At 46.8% G+C, this 18,416-nt stretch overlaps 1 protein-coding gene across 2 annotated transcripts in view; it reads left to right on the plus strand.

The window, feature by feature from the left end:
- Nucleotides 1-303: 303 nt before the first annotated feature.
- Nucleotides 304-18,416, plus strand: part of HIPK3 (homeodomain interacting protein kinase 3) — a 185,513-nt gene continuing 167,400 nt past the window's right edge. For both annotated transcript variants that reach the window (XM_068260243.1, XM_068260244.1), the window contains exon 1: nucleotides 304-674. In XM_068260243.1, coding sequence (XP_068116344.1) covers nucleotides 599-674 — 76 coding nt within the window. In that variant the 5' untranslated portion in view covers nucleotides 304-598. The remainder of the gene's footprint in view (nucleotides 675-18,416) is intronic.

Below are 18,416 nucleotides of genomic sequence, written 5' to 3' on the forward strand. Positions count from 1 at the left end.
TATATATATATATATATATATATATATATATATATATATATATATATATATATATTTATTTTACATACATTAATGTACCTGAAGGGAAATAAAGAAGAAAAGTGCATTCACATTGCGGAGCATCCACCCTCCCCAGCCGGTGGCTCACGTATCTCCCAGACAACGCATCTGTTTTGCCCTGTGCGCAATTGTAACACAGCACCGCGGTCCTCCAGGCAGAGGGTTAACGCCAATGACGTCACCGATGTAAACAAGCGCTCATGGGTTGCCAGGGTAACGTTTCTTGCTGCGGACGCCAGGTGGCGTCGCTTGGCAGGACGTGCTCTGGGATCGGCTGGCGCTGCCTGGTTTCCCTCAGGCTGCCCGAGCGACATGTTAGGAGGAGGAGAGGAGCGGGCGGCGGCGGTGTGTGCACGGCGGGACCGAGCAAGCCGAGGAGCCCGCGCTGAGAGGACGAGCATGGCTCACCCTGCGTCGTACTAAGAAGCCAGAAGCTGCAGGACAGGCCCCCGAGCCGCCCGGGGCGCACAGAGGAGGCGGGAGGACAGCACGGAGCTCAGGGCCGGGACAAGATGGCAGCGGCCGGCGCGAGCTGAGCATGCAGAGGGGCCCCGCGCGCTGCCTGACATGTCCGGCACAGCCCTGCACGCTGCACCTCCTGCTGCTCTATGAAGGTGAGCCGCCCACCACACGGGAGACCGGGGGCTGCTTACAGCGGAGATATATATAGAGAGGGGAGCGCAGACTCCTATGCCTGATACACACCATGCAATTTACGTCAGGTCGAATTGATCAGGTCCCATAAGGTTTCTGATAGATTTTCTGATTTATTTTGATATCCAGAGGGAATACAGAGAGGAGATCGGATCTGCTACTGGCTGGACAGTGAGAGGGTACAGAGAGGAGATCAGATCTGCTACTGGCTGGACAGTGAGGGAATACAGAGAGGAGATCAGATCTGCTACTGGCTGGACAGAGAGGGAATACAGAGAGGAGATCAGATCTGCTACTGGCTGGACAGAGAGGGAATACAGAGAGGAGATCAGGATCTGCTCTGGGCCAGAGAGGGGTATAAAGACAGTAGATAGGAGGTTGCTACAAGCTGGAGATAGAGGGACACATATATTAGGGATCGGAGGTTGCTGTTGGATAGACATCACTATACAGAGATCTAATCTGGTCTGCCTCTGTCTGGATAGGGGTAACACAGAGAGAGGAGTTATAAAGTACTACAGTAAAGAAACTATGGTTGACTGGACAGGTAATACAGAAAAGAGATTGTGGGTTGACACTATACGGGATTACAGAGAGGAGATCAAGTACTGCTACTGTCTGGCTAGGGGGAATACAGCGAAGATATCAGGGGCTACGGTACTGCCTGGATAGGCGTGATACAGAGAGATCATGGGCCACGGTACTGTCTGGCTAGTAGGAATACAGAGAGGAAATTGGGGGCTTTGGCACTGTCTGGATAGGAGATATACAGAGAGGAGATATGGAGCTGTGGTACTGTCTGGATAAGGAGGTATACAGAGAGGAGATATGGGGCTGTGGTACTGTCTGGATAAGGAGATATACAGAGAGGAGATATGGGGCTTTGGTACTGTCTGAATAAGGAGGTATACAGAGAGGAAATATGGGGCTGTGGTACTGTCTGGATAGGAGGTATACAGAGAGGAGATATGGGGCTTTGGTACTGTCTGGATAGGAGGTATACAGAGAGGAGATATGGGGCTTTGGTACTGTCTGGATAGGAGGTATACAGAGAGGAGATATGGGGCTGTGGTACTGTCTGCATAAGGAGGTATACAGAGAGGAGATATGGGGCTTTGGTAAAGTCTGGATAGGAGGAATACAGAGAGGAAATTGGGGGCTTTGGCACTGTCTGGATAGGAGATATACAGAGAGGAGATATGGAGCTGTGGTACTGTCTGGATAAGGAGGTATACAGAGAGGAGATATGGGGCTGTGGTACTGTCTGGATAAGGAGATATACAGAGAGGAGATATGGGGCTTTGGTACTGTCTGAATAAGGAGGTATACAGAGAGGAAATATGGGGCTGTGGTACTGTCTGGATAGGAGGTATACAGAGAGGAGATATGGGGCTTTGGTACTGTCTGGATAGGAGGTATACAGAGAGGAGATATGGGGCTGTGGTACTGTCTGCAGAAGGAGGTATACAGAGAGGAGATATGGGGCTTTGGTAAAGTCTGGATAGGAGGTATACAGAGAGGAGATATGGGGCTGTGGTACTGTCTGGATAAGGAGGTATACAGAGAGGAGATATCGGGCTGTGGTACTGTCTGGATAAGGAGGTATACAGAGAGGAGATATGGGGCTTTGGTACTGTCTGGATAGGGGGTATACAGAGATGAGATATGGGGCTTTGGTACTGTCTGGATAGCAGGTATACAGAGAGGAGATATGGGGCTGTGGTACTGTCTGGATAAGGAGGTATACAGAGAGGAGATATGGGGTTGTGGTACTGTTTGGATAAGGAGGTATACAGAGAGGAGATATGGGGCTTTGGTACTGCCTGGATTGGGAGATACAGAGAGGAGATTAGGGGCCATGGTACTGTCTGGATAGGGGGAATATAGAGAGGAGATCGGGATCAGTTTTACTGTATGGACGGGGGAATACAGAGAGATCTGGGTCCATGGCACGGTTTAGATAGGAAAAATACAGAGAGGAGATAAAGGGCCTTGGTACTGTCTGGCTAGGGGGAATACAGAGAGGAGATCATGGACCATGGTTCTGTTTGGATAGGGGGGAATACAGAGAGCAGATCGTGGTCCGTTGTACTGTATAGACGGGAATACAGAGAGGAGATCGGGGGCCTTGGTACTGTTTGGATCAGGGGCCTTGGAACTGTCTGGTAGGGAGAATACAGAAAAGAGATCATGGATGTGGTACTGTCTGGAGGGGATAGAACAGAGAGAGAAGACAGGTTATTACAGGTAATACAAAGAGATCAAGGACAATTACTGACTAGACGGGCAAAGCAGAGAGACAATTCGAGGCTGCTACAGGCTGGACAGTGAGAATACAAAAAGGAAGGGGGCTGGTATGGGGTGGACAAGGACAATACAGAGACATCAAGGGGTTGCTACTTGCTGGACAATAGATTTACAGAGAGGGGAACAAGGGTTGTAGAGAGGATTAGGGCTCTTATGGCTGGAAAAGGGGGATTGCAGAGAATACATTGGGGGCTGCTACTGGCTGGACAGGGGTAAATACAGAGAGTCTGCAACATAAGCTGTACATGGTGATTACAGAAAGAAGATTGGGGTGCTCCTACTTGCTAGAGAGTCAGAATACAAAGAGTAGTTTGGGGGCTGCAGAGAGGGAATACAGAGATTTAATAGTTGCCAGGGACTGGAGAGGGTAAATATGGAGGAAATTATAGGCTGCTACTGAAGAGAGAAGATACAAAAAGTTGATAGGGGGTTTGCCACAGACTGGTTAAAGAGATTAAATACAGATAGAAGCTGATGGTGGCTGGACATGGAAAATACAGAGAAGAGTGTGGGGATGGTACTGACTGGACAGGGGAAATACACAGAGGAGGTCAGGCCTGCAACTGACTGGATAGGGGAAATACACAGAGGTGGTCTGGCCTGCAACTGACTGGATAGGGGAAATACACAGAGGTGGTCTGGCCTGCAACTGACTGGACAGACGGAATACACAGAGGAGATCAAGTTTGGATTTATGGTCAATAGATTCATTTATTTTGAATCAATTCTAAGAATTGATAGGTCAGTTGATCTTTCTATAATCAACCAGTGTATGGCTATCATTACAGACACAAAATCGTGGCTTCTATGCGTTTTATCTTGGGCAGGAGAAATACTGAGATATTGAGGGCTTGTGAATGCTGGCTTGGGGAACCACAGATTGGAATGCCAGGGTGCCTCCACATACTGGATATAGCATAGAGTGAGACTGGTGACTGCTACTGGTTTTACTAGGGATATATAGACAGGAGGTCAAGGGTTTGTACAGTGATTGTAGAGGGAAGACTGGGGCCTTTACGTTTATTTACAGACAGGGAATTTCAGAGCTCTACATGGTTGGTAGTAGTAGTCTGAGAGGAGACCATGGGCTTCCATAGGCCAGACCGGATGCATGCAGAAGGATATTGGAAGCTTGAATGAGCAACGGCAGTATAAATAGGAGATCTGGGCTCTATTTCCCAGGGGAAAGGAAGCACAGATTGAAAGATCTGGAATGCATTCTGCACTGAGAGAATTCATTGAAGAGATTGGGGTGTGTAGCCTGAACGTAAAGAAATCACATGATGTGGGTGGTGACAGGAGTTCTGGGAAGTCTTATGTAAGGTAGGACGTTGGAGAAAATGCTAGTAGTTAATGTAGAAGTGGAATGTGTTGGAGAACATAAGAGAGGTGGATAATAGCCCTGGAACCAATGTGAGTTGACATGAGGTAAAAGTGGTTGCAGTTACCTGAGATTGCAGAAATGAAGTGTGTTTACCTGAGACACAACCACTTTTTCTATAGGGGAGGGTTTAAGGAAAACGGGGCCGTTTGGAAGTTTGAAACTAATAGGGAAGTGCTTAAACGTAAGAAAGGTGACATGGGAGAGATACGACTTGTGTTCGGATGATGTAGCAGAACTTCATGGTGTAGGTTCACATAAGAGGTAGGCAACATGAGATGGGGAACAAAAACAGATCTGCATAGGCAGGGTCCAGGTGACATGAGATAGGGAACAAAAACATACCTGCATAGGAAGGGTCCATCATCCTATTGTTGGTATGTGGCTGCTAAATATTCCTTGTACATTTTTATAGAATTTTGTTTTCTCATTTTATGCCAGACTAATGATAAGCAAGGTAGCTGCAGTGATTTTGGATTCCCAGAAACAAGGTAGATCTGTCCTAAGAAATTAGTTACAGGTATGCTATGCATCACTAGCTGTCGGACACACCAAAAGCTAATCTCAATAAATTCTCTGGATTTGTGGGTTGGTAAAGTAACAGCTTTGTTGTGGAGATGCAGAGACATTGGCCTACTTTAACAATAAATGTGGAGTAAAGTTTTTTTTACGAAAAATTACTGACAGAGGTAGTTACTGTCCCGTCCCCCCCCCCCCCCCCAATTTTTTTCCCAAGTGCAAACAAAGGTCGGTAACAAAGCAGTAATAGCTTAAAAAGTTGTTAAACAGTAGTTAGGGCCCATTTCCACTTGTGTGGTATCGCCGCTGATTCCCCGCTGACAAAATTGCATGCGGGTGCGATTCCGCATGCGCATTTTACCGCGATTTCGCATAGGTTAGTATTGATGCGATTTTAACCATGTCACTGCCTGTGTGATTTAACATTACTTTCTATGCGAAATCGCTGTAAAATACGCATGCCAAATTCGCATAGCGGTGTGCAGTATGCGAATTCTGCAGGGTCTACCATGCAGACCCCGCATGGGGAAACAGGCCCATCCACTTGTGTTGTCTATGCGTTTCCTGCATGCAGATTCGGAAACGGGCCCTAAGTAGTGCGGAAAATATTTTTTTCAGTGGAAAACTTCTAAAGCAGACACAGCTCAAAAGGCTTTAGACTACATGTAATGGGATGTGAAGTGAAAAATACTAGCACCAGATACTTACAGGGGGATACAAAATTGGTAATAAAGGATGAAACCATACCCTTTTTTTTTAATTTTTTTTGACATGGTCATACTTCAGTCGTAATTTTCTGGCACTTTGTTACAACATGTGGTAACTCATTGTGAATAGAGACCATTGTGATGCAGAGTTGGGCCTCTGAATTTTTCCGGGGTTTTCCTGCTCTTCCAGGCTCACGGGGGGCAAACGTTATAACCTGCCTGAACATTGGGTGTGCAGAAGTGCTTTGCAGCTATGGACAAGCTTGCAGAACTTCCTCTTTGAAATAGTAGTTCCTTTATAATCCTGCAACTTATTTTAGTTTAAGTGTCATCAACAACCTCATTGTTGTATATGGCACAAGGTTTTGCAGAGAGTTTGACATCATTTTTAGTACTTTTTCATGTGTTTGCCATGTGCTGAATATAGCACTGGTGAGAAAAGCTTACGGTTTTAGGGCCTCTAAATGGAGATCTTCTATGTGATGATGCTGTTTAGAATTGGTTGTCCATAGATTTGTGTTTTATGTTTGATCCAGGGCTGACAGACCTAATTAATGTATCACTACCCTACATCTAGTTATTGGTGGGAATGGATTAATTCATCAGAGGTTTTCTTGAAATCTGACTCTCCACTGTTGTTGAAAAGAAAAACAAATTCTTCATTTCATCAGTAGGGGTGGCCCTGCCCAGGAGAACTCATGAAGAAAAGCATGTGATCAGTTTGATCAGCTGATAGATTTGTAAGGTCCTGATTTGCTGTGATGACTTCCTGGTTTAACACATGATCATGACCAGCAAATCAGTCTAATGCCAGGAATACACAATGCGTTTTTGCCGTCGTTTTCGCTTTCGATAGATTCTACTCTCGATTTACTGCTCGATTCCCCTCTCGATTCCTTATCTTTTATTATCAATTACATTCACTTGAATGAGGAGAATCGAAACGAAAGTAGAATCGACCAGATCCGACAGGTTGGAATTTATCTATCGAACCCATCTATCTAAAGTAAAAACTTAACGTGTATTCCCAGCATTAGGCCCCGTTCACACTTGCGTTTTGGCAAATAAACGGACCGGATCTTGATCGGATCCTGACCTGATCCTGATCAAAACCGTACGGTTCCGATCTGGATCCGGTCCGTTTGTATCAGGCATGCATCAGGCTGCCATCCGGATCCGTGGGCAAAAATAGCGAAATTTAAAAAAAAAAATGTTGGGGTCAGCAGAAGGTGCACCTGGTGCACGTGTAGAATCAGGTTCCTCCGCTGTAGGCCTCACCTCCACCTCCGACATTCTGCCAAACTGCTCCAGCACGTCTGTCACTGCTGCTCCACTCCAGACATGCTTGGCCCATGTGTCCCCATCCGAAATGGCCGCTTGCATACGCATAGGAAGTGGGGTAGAACGTCAGGTTTTTGTAGGCAGTGTGTTCTGTGCCTTCTGTTCCCCATTGGTTTCTGTGTTCCTGATGGTGCTGTCAGGCTCAGGTCCGGGTGCGTGGGCCGGAGATCCGGACCCAAAAAATAGCACATGTTGGAAAAGAGTCCGGAGTCCGGATCCGATCCGGCTCCGTACTGTACGGAACGGACACGTGTGAACGTCCGCATAGACTTTACATTGCTATGCGGAACGTACGTTCCGTTTGTACAGTATGCGGTCCGGATCAGATCCGGAAAATCCGGATAGCGAACGCTAATGTGAACCGGGCCTTACAAATCTATCAGCTGACTAAACTGATCACATGCTTCTCTGCAAAGGCTCATACAGATCTGCAACTATTCTGCCCAACTATTGTCCCAACTTGGTTTGTTGGGGCGGATGTATGCGTGGCAAACGACTAGACAAGTGACTGATAACAGGCGATTTGCATGATTCAACTCACGCGACTGTTGGGCTGATATTGAGTAGTTGGCCATGTGTGTACAAGTCATTTGAGCGACTTGTACTTATTTTTAACGCGCACATATCATGCAATCTGTCGCTCTGCTTGTGTGTGTGCTGTATGTAAATAAGTTGGTCGTTTTTAGTTTTGGCCGTGTTTGAAAGACAGGTTGTGTCAATGGGTTGTCATGTGTTTGGACATGTCCTCGGGTTGGTCTTGCACTTTGTTGGACATGCGTACGAGCCTTAAAGGGAAGGTCCGGAATCATTAAAAATAAAAAATCTGCTTACCTGGGGCTTCCTCCAGTCCCTGGCAGCCGTCCTTTACCCTCGCCGCAACTCAGTACTGCTGCCAGGGGCTGGAGGAAGCCCAAGGTAAGTAGGTTTTTGTTTTTTAAACACCTCGGACATTCCCTTTAAGCATTGCCATGTATAAAAAGAACCTGACCTGAATGAAATATGGAAGGAGTCTTGACCTGCTTTTGGCTTTGCGGTTTGTGTTAATTAGCCACCTTTAATACTTTTTAAATGACTAACCCAGAATGAATATGTAGATTAGGTGTTGTTATTGGCTTTATACTTGTTACCAAAGCTAAATGATCATCATTACATCATCATCATTACAACTAGGCAGTTGGCATTTTATTTAAATGAATTTAAAGCTAGCAGCTGCCCAATGCGCCTCACCCTAGACATGCATGCTTGCCTTGTTTTATGCACAGCCATCCCACTGGGTTCCCTACAGATAGTGCTAGATCCAGTCGGTATGTCATAGCTGCGTGCCACTCATTGGATCAGACCAGATGAATGGTGAGTAGCAAGTTCTTCTGTTCTGTACAACTAAATTACCCATTCTGAAAAATGGGAAGTTGTAGGCACTTTGCACTCTAAACAGAATGCTGTTGCCTTGGTTGAGAAATTATGCCGTTTTTTTTTTTCTTTTAGTCAGTTTTGAGCTGTAACAGTTAACTATTTCTTTACAACTTAATAAAAAAAAAATATCAACTGTCAATTTGCCTTTTTAACACAAAAAAATTGCCAGCCGTAGTATTTATAGAGATGCGTTGGCCACAGTGTAGCTTTACCTCTGAATAGCTCCACTGCCACCTTTTATGTGGTGTTCGCTCTGCAAATCACCCAGGCCTGCTGTGCCCACAGAAGACTTTCCACTCATTCCTCACAGTCAGTCCTGGCATTTGAATGGAAGTGGGATTTTTTTTTCCTGCATTTACATTGGCCAACTTCTTAATGACAAAAAGCCCAATCCAGCTGCAGACTATGTTTACAGCTTTTGAAAACTCTTTGTGCATGTTTTTGTGTATGTTTTTATTTTCCCTGAAAGTTTGTTTGCCGCTTTTTGTGATGTTTTATCTATCCGGTTGATTGTATGGGAGACTCTGTGTCTGTGCGCGACCAATAAAAGCATGGTAGGTGTGTAGCTTGTTTTGTGATGATGGAGCTTTTTTTTGTGTGTTCATCAGAGCAGTTGTGTCAACATGTTGTGGCCTGGTGCATTCACAGAGGGTGGAGGCAGGGAAGGCGTGAATTAGGTGTCAGCACAGGACTGCTGAGCCCAACACATTCCACAAACTTCCAGAGGCTCTGATCGGCTGCACTCTGTACAGAGCCAGCGAGAGAGGAAAGCACGTTACCAGTCTGCTCCTATAGACCTATACTCATCAGTTTCACCAATCCAGCTGCCCTCCCCCCATCACATCCCATTTCTCTTCATATGTGAGATCCCCATTGTCAGTCCTCCCTCTTCCCCTTATAACTAAACAACAACAAGCAAAAAAAACAAAAAAACATCGAGCACCTTTAATGTTTTTGGCCCATGCTCCGTAAATCTGTGGAATACTTCACATGTAGCCGTTTTGCACGCACAGGCTGGCGTTTGGCTTTGTGTATCATGCTTCACAGGATCTGAAGAGTGGATCTAACAGACGTCAAAGGTTTTTGAGCTTGTGCGTTGTTTTTTTTTGTTCTCTATTTGTTTTTCAGGCTTAGGAGGTTATGGGAAAGTTAACATGGTAGTGGTAAATTATAAGAAGTCTCTTGTCTTCTCTGTTCCCTTTTATAGTGCTGCAGGGGTCTGTCTCCAGCTGGCTATTTTACTTGTTATTTCGGGACTTGTACAAACTGGATTTGCCAGGCTGCAGCATGAAGTGCTCAGGAAAGCCTATAGATTCAAAAGTGTGGTTGTTAGTGGCAACACCATTCAGTGCTTCAACTGTTTTTATTCCCTGTAATGCATTGGTTACCTTTTGGAGTTTATTCCACATAATGTTGTTGCCAGAGGCTGGTTACAGTTTTGATTAGTCACAGATGAGGAGGAAGTAGACCGGCTAAACTCTCTAAATACACACAGGGAGCACTCCTCTCTGTTTTCTGTCCTGTGCAAGAGTTCAGGTCCACTTTAATCAATAAGCAAAGTGTGTTAGTTGCTTGAATGCTCGTTCCATGTCTGTCTGTAGGTAGTAATCTAGAATGCATTAAAATGATTTTCCAAACTATATCTGTAAGTTATTTAGTTTAAAACGCTTGTAATCCACTTTGAAAGATAAACGAGAACAGCCTTTTCTGCCCCTGCAAAGTCTCTGTGATCATAGCCTGAATTTAAAGTCTGTGTTTAGTTGCAGAAAAGATCCCACATAACTGGCTTATAATGAAATGTAATGTGATTTGAATGAGATCCTGCAATTATTCTGTGTTGCTGTGCATCAGTTCTGTGCTGCGGTGTCTGACCCTAACTACCCATAATATAGTCGGCTTTTTATCCTCCCCTAATCCACCTAGCAATGGCTAGACAGGCGGGCTGACACAGCAGGTTTGGGAGCACCTTATATCACACAGTAGGAGATGAGGGGGTATCCTGCAGTCTGCTAGACACTTCTGTTGTAGTTGTGTACATCAGTGTAGAAATTCCAGCCTCAAGTAACAGGTCTAGATTATGGGGTAAAAGATATTGTTGACCTTGCCAAATAGAATAATATGCACTCTTTGCCATATAGGGGATGGGGGTGGAAGAGACATAAGAGTAGGGGGAGGCAGTTCTGCAGATAATCTTGGATGCTATACACTTTAAGGCATTTTTGACAGCTCCTGCTGTTTACCAAAGATGAAGAAGTTCATCCGTACAGAATCCAGCCAATCTTTTGTTCCCTAATATTACCTTATTCATTTGAAATCTGTTAATCAAGCAATCCGTTCCTTTAGTTACCTCTTTAAATAAAGGCCTCGTAGACACATACAGCACAGAATACCTGATAAATCTTCCAGCAGTGGCTGAATAGTGGCTCTGCCTCTGACACAGGAGACCAGGGTTCCAATCTCTGCTCTTCTTGTTTATTAAGCCAGCGCCTATTCAGTAAGGAGACCTTGGACACGACTCCCTAACACTGCCACTGCCTGCTGAGCGCACCCTAGTGGCTGTAGCTCTAGCACTTTGAGTCTGCTTGGAGAAAAGCACAATATAAATGTTCTGTGTCTTTATGCTACATAATAGCCGGACCTTTGGCGCCCCATCACTTACCCCCACCAACATCCAGAGCTTGAGCTCTCCCAATATCAGGGGTTTGGCTATTTGATAGTCAAATCCCTGGTCCCACTAAAACACTTTCACAGCTATGTGGAGTTTGGCTCCCATGTAGCGGAACTCCGTGCACCACCACCACCACCACCATCTGGCGTTCAGCTGCATAATACCAGAAATCCATGCGCCGCTGGCTCATTCGTTCCTTATTATACTTATGTTATTGCCACCTTGCCGCATGAGTATTTGGTTCCACAGGACACGAGCCTTTTACTCCATTTTAACACCTGGCCTTATCCATTGAGTGTCGGCAAACTTTCACATTCCTACCTATCTGTGTTTTATATGCACATAAAAATAAAGTAGTCAAGCTGAAGTAATGTTTGCCATTAATATTTGCAATATGTGGCACCGAACTGGATGTATTCAGTTTCTTTCTTTTTTAAACAAAAGTGGAATTTCCCCTTACAGGAAGGCCTGTGCAACGCATTTGGCTCCTGACCCAGACGCTCTTTAGAACATATGTTCCGTTTCCAGTGTCAGGAAGAGACAATCCATCCGGGCAGCCGCTTCAGAGAATGAGGCTCCATTTGTATCTGGTGACAGGTGATGGGTTGAAGGCTGTAATTCCAGCCCAGCCTTGCATAGTCTCAACAGCCTCCCTGGAATGTGAAGCTAACAAAAGACACTATGGTGAAAGAAGGATGGGAGTGGTTTAAGCTTTGCGTTATTGGCTTAATTGCGGTTACAATGTGCATTGTTTGGATTGGTGTCAGATGGAGTACATGCACGGACAAAGCGGGAATGCCGTGCTTAGGTCACAGAGTTTGTTGAAAATCTTGAAGGAAGACGCTCTTTTCTTGTTGCCAAAAGCAGATAAGAAACTTCAAATGACTCGGCAATATTATGACACAGTTTTCTGGGTGTGAGCTTTTGGTGTTATTCACAACACTTGTGAGGTATAGTGTATCGTGTAGTGCAATTTACATTTTCTTTCTCGTGTTTTATTCCCTTTAAAGAGAACCTGAGGTGGGTTTGTCAAATGATATTAGGACACAGAGGCATGTTCTGTATACAATGACCTGCCTCTGTGTCCTTCCAGTGTGCCTCCAGCCTTGTCCAGGGCTGTGGAGTCGGTACAAAAATCATCCAACTCCCGACTCCTCAGTTTATGAAAGCTCCAACTCCAGGTAACCAAAATTACTCCGACTCCTTGACTCTGACTCCTCAGTCTAATACTTACCAGGGCTGTGGATTTGGTACAAAAATTGCTCCGACTCCCACTCCGACTCCACAGCCCTGCTTTTGTCACTATAATCTGCCATTTTGAACTCCAGATTAGTGTTGGGCGAACAGTGTTCGCCACTGTTCGGGTTCTGCAGAACATCACCCTGTTCGGGTGATGTTCGAGTTCGGCCGAACACCTGACGGTGCTCGGCCAAACCGTTCGGCCATATGGCCGAACTAAGAGCGCATGGCCGAACGTTCCCCGAACGTTCGGCTAGCGCTGTGATTGGCCGAACGGGTCACGTGGTTCGGACCCGAACGCGCTCTGATTGGCCGAACTGTCACGTGGTTCGGGTAAATAAATACCCGAACCACGTCATATCTCCGCCATTTGTCTGTGGGTTTAGCTTTGGGTAGGCAGGCAGGGTAGTTCGCGCTCCAGCCACGCTAGCCAGGGTCCCCCCTGTCATTGTGTAACTGCTGGGAACAGTAGTACACCGCTTGCTCAGCCACACTATATAGCATTCTGTTTACTGCCACTCTGTGTACCTCGCTCAGCCACACTATATAGCATTCTGTTTACTGCCACTCTGTGTCTGCTGGGAATAGTAGTACACCGCTTGCTCAGCCACACTATATAGCATTCTGTTTACTGCCACTCTGTGTACCTCGCTCAGCCACACTATATAGCATTCTGTTTACTGCCACTCTGTGTCTGCTGGGAATAGTGGTACACCGCTCGCTCAGCCACACTATATAGCATTCTGTTCACTGTTCTGTGTCTGCTTGGAATAGTGGTACACCGCTCGCTCAGCCACACTATATAGCATTCTGTTTACTGTTCTGTGTCTGCTGGGAATAGTGGTACACCGCTCGCTCAGCCACACTATATAGCATTCTGTTTACTGTTCTGTGTCTGCTGGGAATAGTGGTACACCGCTCGCTCAGCCACACTATATAGCATTCTGTTCACTGTTCTGTGTCTGCTGGGAATAGTGGTACACCGCTCGCTCAGCCACACTATATAGCATTCTGTTCACTGTTCTGTGTCTGCTGGGAATAGTGGTACACCGCTCGCTCATCCACACTATATAGCATTCTGTTCACTGTTCTGTGTCTGCTGGGAATAGTGGTACACCGCTCGCTCAGCCACACTATATAGCATTCTGTTCACTGTTCTGTGTCTGCTGGGAATAGTGGTACACCGCTCGCTCAGCCACACTATATAGCATTCTGTTCACTGTTCTGTGTCTGCTGGGAATAGTGGTACACCGCTCGCTCAGCCACACTATATAGCATTCTGTTTACTGTTCTGTGTCTGCTGGGAATAGTGGTACACCGCTCGCTCAGCCACACTATATAGCATTCTGTTTACTGTTCTGTGTCTGCTGGGAATAGTGGTACACCGCTCGCTCAGCCACACTATATAGCATTCTGTTTACTGTTCTGTGTCTGCTGGGAACAGTAGTACACCGCTCGCTCAGCCAGAGTATATAGCATTGTGTTTACTGCCACTCTGTGTACACCGCTCAGCCAGACTATATACCATTGTTTACTGACACTCTGTGTACACCGCTCAGCCAGACTATATACCATTGTTTACTGACACTCTGTGTACACCGCTCAGCCAGACTATATACCATTGTTTACTGCCACTCTGATTCTGCTGGGAACAGTAGTACACCGCTCGCTCAGCCAGACTATATACCATTGTTTACTGACACTATATAGCAGACTATATAGCATTGTGTGTACACCGCTCAGCCAGACTATATACCATTGTTTACTGACACTCTGTGTACACCGCTCAGCCAGACTATATACCATTGTTTACTGCCACTCTGATTCTGCTGGGAACAGTAGTACACCGCTCGCTCAGCCAGACTATATACCATTGTTTACTGACACTCTGTGTACACCGCTCAGCCAGACTATATACCATTGTTTACTGCCACTCTGATTCTGCTGGGAACAGTAGTACACCGCTCGCTCAGCCAGACTATATAGCATTGTGTTTACTGCCACTCTGTGTACACCGCTCAGCCACACTATATAGCATTGCGTACTCTGCCAGTCAGTGTGTATATTGCTGGGATCAGTAATACTCCACTCACCGTCAACCACTATATGAGCTCAACATGAGTTCCCCAGAGACCTCCGCTGTGAGCAGCACTCCCAACAACAGCAACAGCCAACGCCCCACGCAAGCTATAACATCCACCCCAGCAGCCAGTGGTCAGCAGCAGCCCTCCCCGGAGGAGAACGTTGTGTCCATCAGTCCGTCGCCAGAGCGATTAATGAGGGCTGCCATTGAGGAGATGATGGGGCCTGATGTGGAGGAGGAGGTCTGGCTCAGGCCAGCATCCCAAGTTAATGTTGAGGACGATGAGGGGTCTGTGTCTGGGGATGTTGGGGTGGCAGAGGTGGTGGGTGGGTCAGACTCAGGAGAAGAGTTGTATGATGAGGATGATGATCGGGACCATCTGTATGTGCCTCAGAGTCCGACCCCGGAAAACATGTTGTATCGTGTGTTTAGGTACTAAAATCTGCGTTCCCTCCCAGTAGTGTTGGGCGAACAGTGTTTGCCACTGTTCGGGTTCTGCAGAACATCACCCTGTTCGGGGTGACTATATAGCAGACTATATAGCATTGTGTTTAATGCCACTCTGTGTACACGGCTCAGCCACACTATATAGCATTGTGTTTACTTCCACTCTGTGTCTGCTGGGAACAGTAGTACACCGCTCACCCGCCACTGTATAGCATTGTGCTCTGTGTCACTGCTGACAATAGTGGTACACCGCTCACCCACCACTGTATAGCATTTCTGTACTGCCACTGTACTGCTGCCAGTCAGCGTGTACTTTAAGGATAAGTGAAATGAGGAAGAAATCCGGTGAAAGAGGGAGGGGCAAGGGAAGAGGTGTTTCCCCTGACGGTTCACGTACAGGCCACAGGGGAGCACCCAAGAAAACCCACTCAATACTGCCCATGTTGTCCAGGACAACAACCCTCACAGATCCAAAAGAACAGGACCAGATAATTACTTGGATGACCTCTCAAGCGTCCAGCAGTGGGTTAAGCAGCACCAGCACATCACGCACGAGGTCCGAGTCCTCAGCCAGTTAAAGTCTGGGCTTTCTTTGAAGACTGCACTGAGGATGTTACCATGGCGATTTGCAAGGTGTGCAAGACCCGCCTGAGCAGGGGGAAAAGTATTAAAAACCTCTCCACCACCAGCATGAGCCGCCACATTCTATCCAAACATCCCACTCTGTGGGCAAACGCGGCAGGACAGGGTACCACCAGCAACACTGCCTCCCTTGGGTTCACCAGACTCACCACCAGACCCGCCTCAGCAGCAGCAGTAGCCCAGCCATTGCGTGGTTCACAACATTCACAAACATCAGACGATGCTGACACTGTCACTTTCCGGACTAGTGCTCTTGAGGTCTCCCAGTGTTCATCAAACACAACAACCAACAGCCCTTCGGTGTGCAGCGCTACGGTTGAGTTGTCTGTCTCTGAGATGTTTGAGCACAAGAGGAAATTGCCAGCAAATGACCCCCGGGCCGTGGCAGTAACAGCCAGCCAGCATAGCCAAGCTTCTGGCCTGCGAAATGCTGCCATATCGAGTGGTGGAGACAAACAGCTTCAAGGGCATGATGTCAGTGGCCATCCCACGTTACGTGGTTCCCAGCCGCTACCACTTTGCGCGCTCTGCAGTGCCTGAGTTGCATGAGCACGTGGTCAGCTAAATAACCCGAAGCTTGAAGAATGCCGTTGCCTGCAAGGTTCACCTCACCACTGACACCTGGACGAGTGCGTTCGGCCAGGGTCGATACATCTCCCTTACCGCGCACTGGGTGAACCTTGTGGAGCCTGGCAGCGATTCCTCACCTGCTACGGCGCGGGTGTTGCCCACGCCGCAAACAGCTGGATAACAACAGCAGCACCTACCTCTCTGACTCCTTCTCCTCCAACGCATCTCAAAGCTGTACCTCATCCGGAAATGCTAACCCAGCACCAGCAGCAGTAGGATCGTGGAAGCAGTGCAGCACAGCTGTTGGCATGCGTCAGCAAGCGTTGCTGAAGCTGATCTGCCTTGGGGATAAGCAGCACACAGGGGAGGAAATTTGGAGGGGAATAAAGGAACAGACGGATTTGTGGCTGGCACCGCTGGACCTGAAACCGGGCATGAAGCTAGACACCTGGCACGAACTGGCAATGTACGCAATAGAGGTGCTGGCTTGCCCGGCAGCCAGCGTTATGTCGGAACGCTGTTTCAGTGCTGCCGGAGGCATCATCACAGATCGGCGTATCCGCCTCTCCACAGAAAATGCAGACCGTCTGACTCAAATTAAAATGAATCAATCCTGGATTGGAAACGACTACGCAACACTCCTGGACCCCAACCAAGTAACATGACCGATGAACATCTGGGATGGTTTAGCGTTTCCGGTCCCTGTTTATTGAACCTCTCATCTGTATTACATTTATGACTGCATGGCGGCAAAAAGCATTGCTGCTATATCCGCACGCTTTTTGTCCTCATGCAAGGCCTGGGTTGTTGTGTCTCACAAAGCGTGGCCTTCTCCTCCTGCGCCTCCTCCTGTTCCATCACGTGTGCTGCTGCTGGGTTAGCGTTGCCGCGTGGTCCCTGTTTATTGAACCACTTATCTTTATTACATTTATGACTGCATGGTGGTACAAAGCATGCTATCCGCACGCTTCTTGTCCTCATGCAAGGCCTGGGTTGTTGTGTCTCAAAGCGTGGCCTTCTCCTCCTGCGCCACCCTCCTCCTGTTCCATCACGTGTGCTGCTGCTGGGTTAGCATTACCGGTCCCTTTTCCTGGAACCTCTTATATGTATTACATTTATGACTGCATGCCGACAAAAAGCATGTTACCTGTGCAAAGAAAACAGACATTTCCCGCATTTAAAAGACAGTTTTCCCTTTGAAACTTTAAAATCGATTTTCTCAAAAACTATAAGCTCTTTTTGCTAATTTTTTTTTTCCTCTTGTACCCACTCCCAAGGTGCACATACCCTGTACATTTGGGGTATGTAGCATGTAAGGAGGCTTTACAAACCACAAAAGTTCGGGTCCCCATTGACTTCCATTATGTTCGGAGTTCGGGTCGAACACCCGAACATCGCGGCCATGTTCGGCCTGTTCGGCCCGAACCCGAACATCTAGATGTTCGCCCAACACTACTCCAGATTTGCTACTTGAGTGTCCTGTGTGACCCACATTCTCCTTTCTCTAACCTGTTTTTGGAGTAAAGGCCCGTACACACGGTAGTTTAATGTCTGCTGAGGTGGTCGATAACGACCACCTATGCTGATAATCCAGCATGTGGACAGCAGCCCTCAACTAGCAGCCGGCCAGCGATCCGTCAGGCGTATCAATTTGGCCAATCGGTGGCTGATAGCTTTGGTCTTGATGTTTACCCCACCCACAACATGACATCACATGCATCTGCAAATTCCATCAGCCCTCCGCCTCCCTGCATAGCAAGAGAATGCATTGTCAGCCTGTAGGCTTACTATGTGTCTGTACAGCCTTGGCCCAGCGATGCCGTCCAAGGGATCAGGTCCTGATCCCTGTCGGACGACATCAAGCATGTGTATGGGGCCATAAGTTATCAATACACGATTTTTAGTGGGCTGATATAGCAAGTGACGGATCATTCCTCGATAGGAAATCAATCGGGTGGTATTGGTATCTTCTCCATATTTCAGCAATAGTGCCGCTGGGAGAGGGGCAATATGAAAGTAGGAAAATTGTCTGTGCGACAGGTCCGATCTGATTTCCGATCAATTTTCTGATCGATTTTCCAAACACTTCTATACAAAAATCAATCAGAAAAATGATCGAAAATTCAATCAGACCTGTCGAAAATAATCGAGTTGACCGGTCTATCTGATGGAATATTGCATGGTTTGTACCAGGCATTATGCTAGGTACACACGTTAGGTTTTTCTGTTCGATAGATGTGGTCGATTGATAAATTCCGTCATGTCCGATATTTCTCGCGATCATTTTACCGCTCGATTTCTCATAGAAGTGAATGGAAAAGATAAGAAAAACAAGCGGAAGATAAGAGAATAGAGTGGAGAATTGAGCGGAAAAAAACGATAGAG

Source organism: Hyperolius riggenbachi, chromosome 11 (genome assembly GCF_040937935.1).
Source record: "Hyperolius riggenbachi isolate aHypRig1 chromosome 11, aHypRig1.pri, whole genome shotgun sequence".
In the NCBI taxonomy this organism is placed as follows: Eukaryota; Metazoa; Chordata; class Amphibia; order Anura; family Hyperoliidae; genus Hyperolius; species Hyperolius riggenbachi.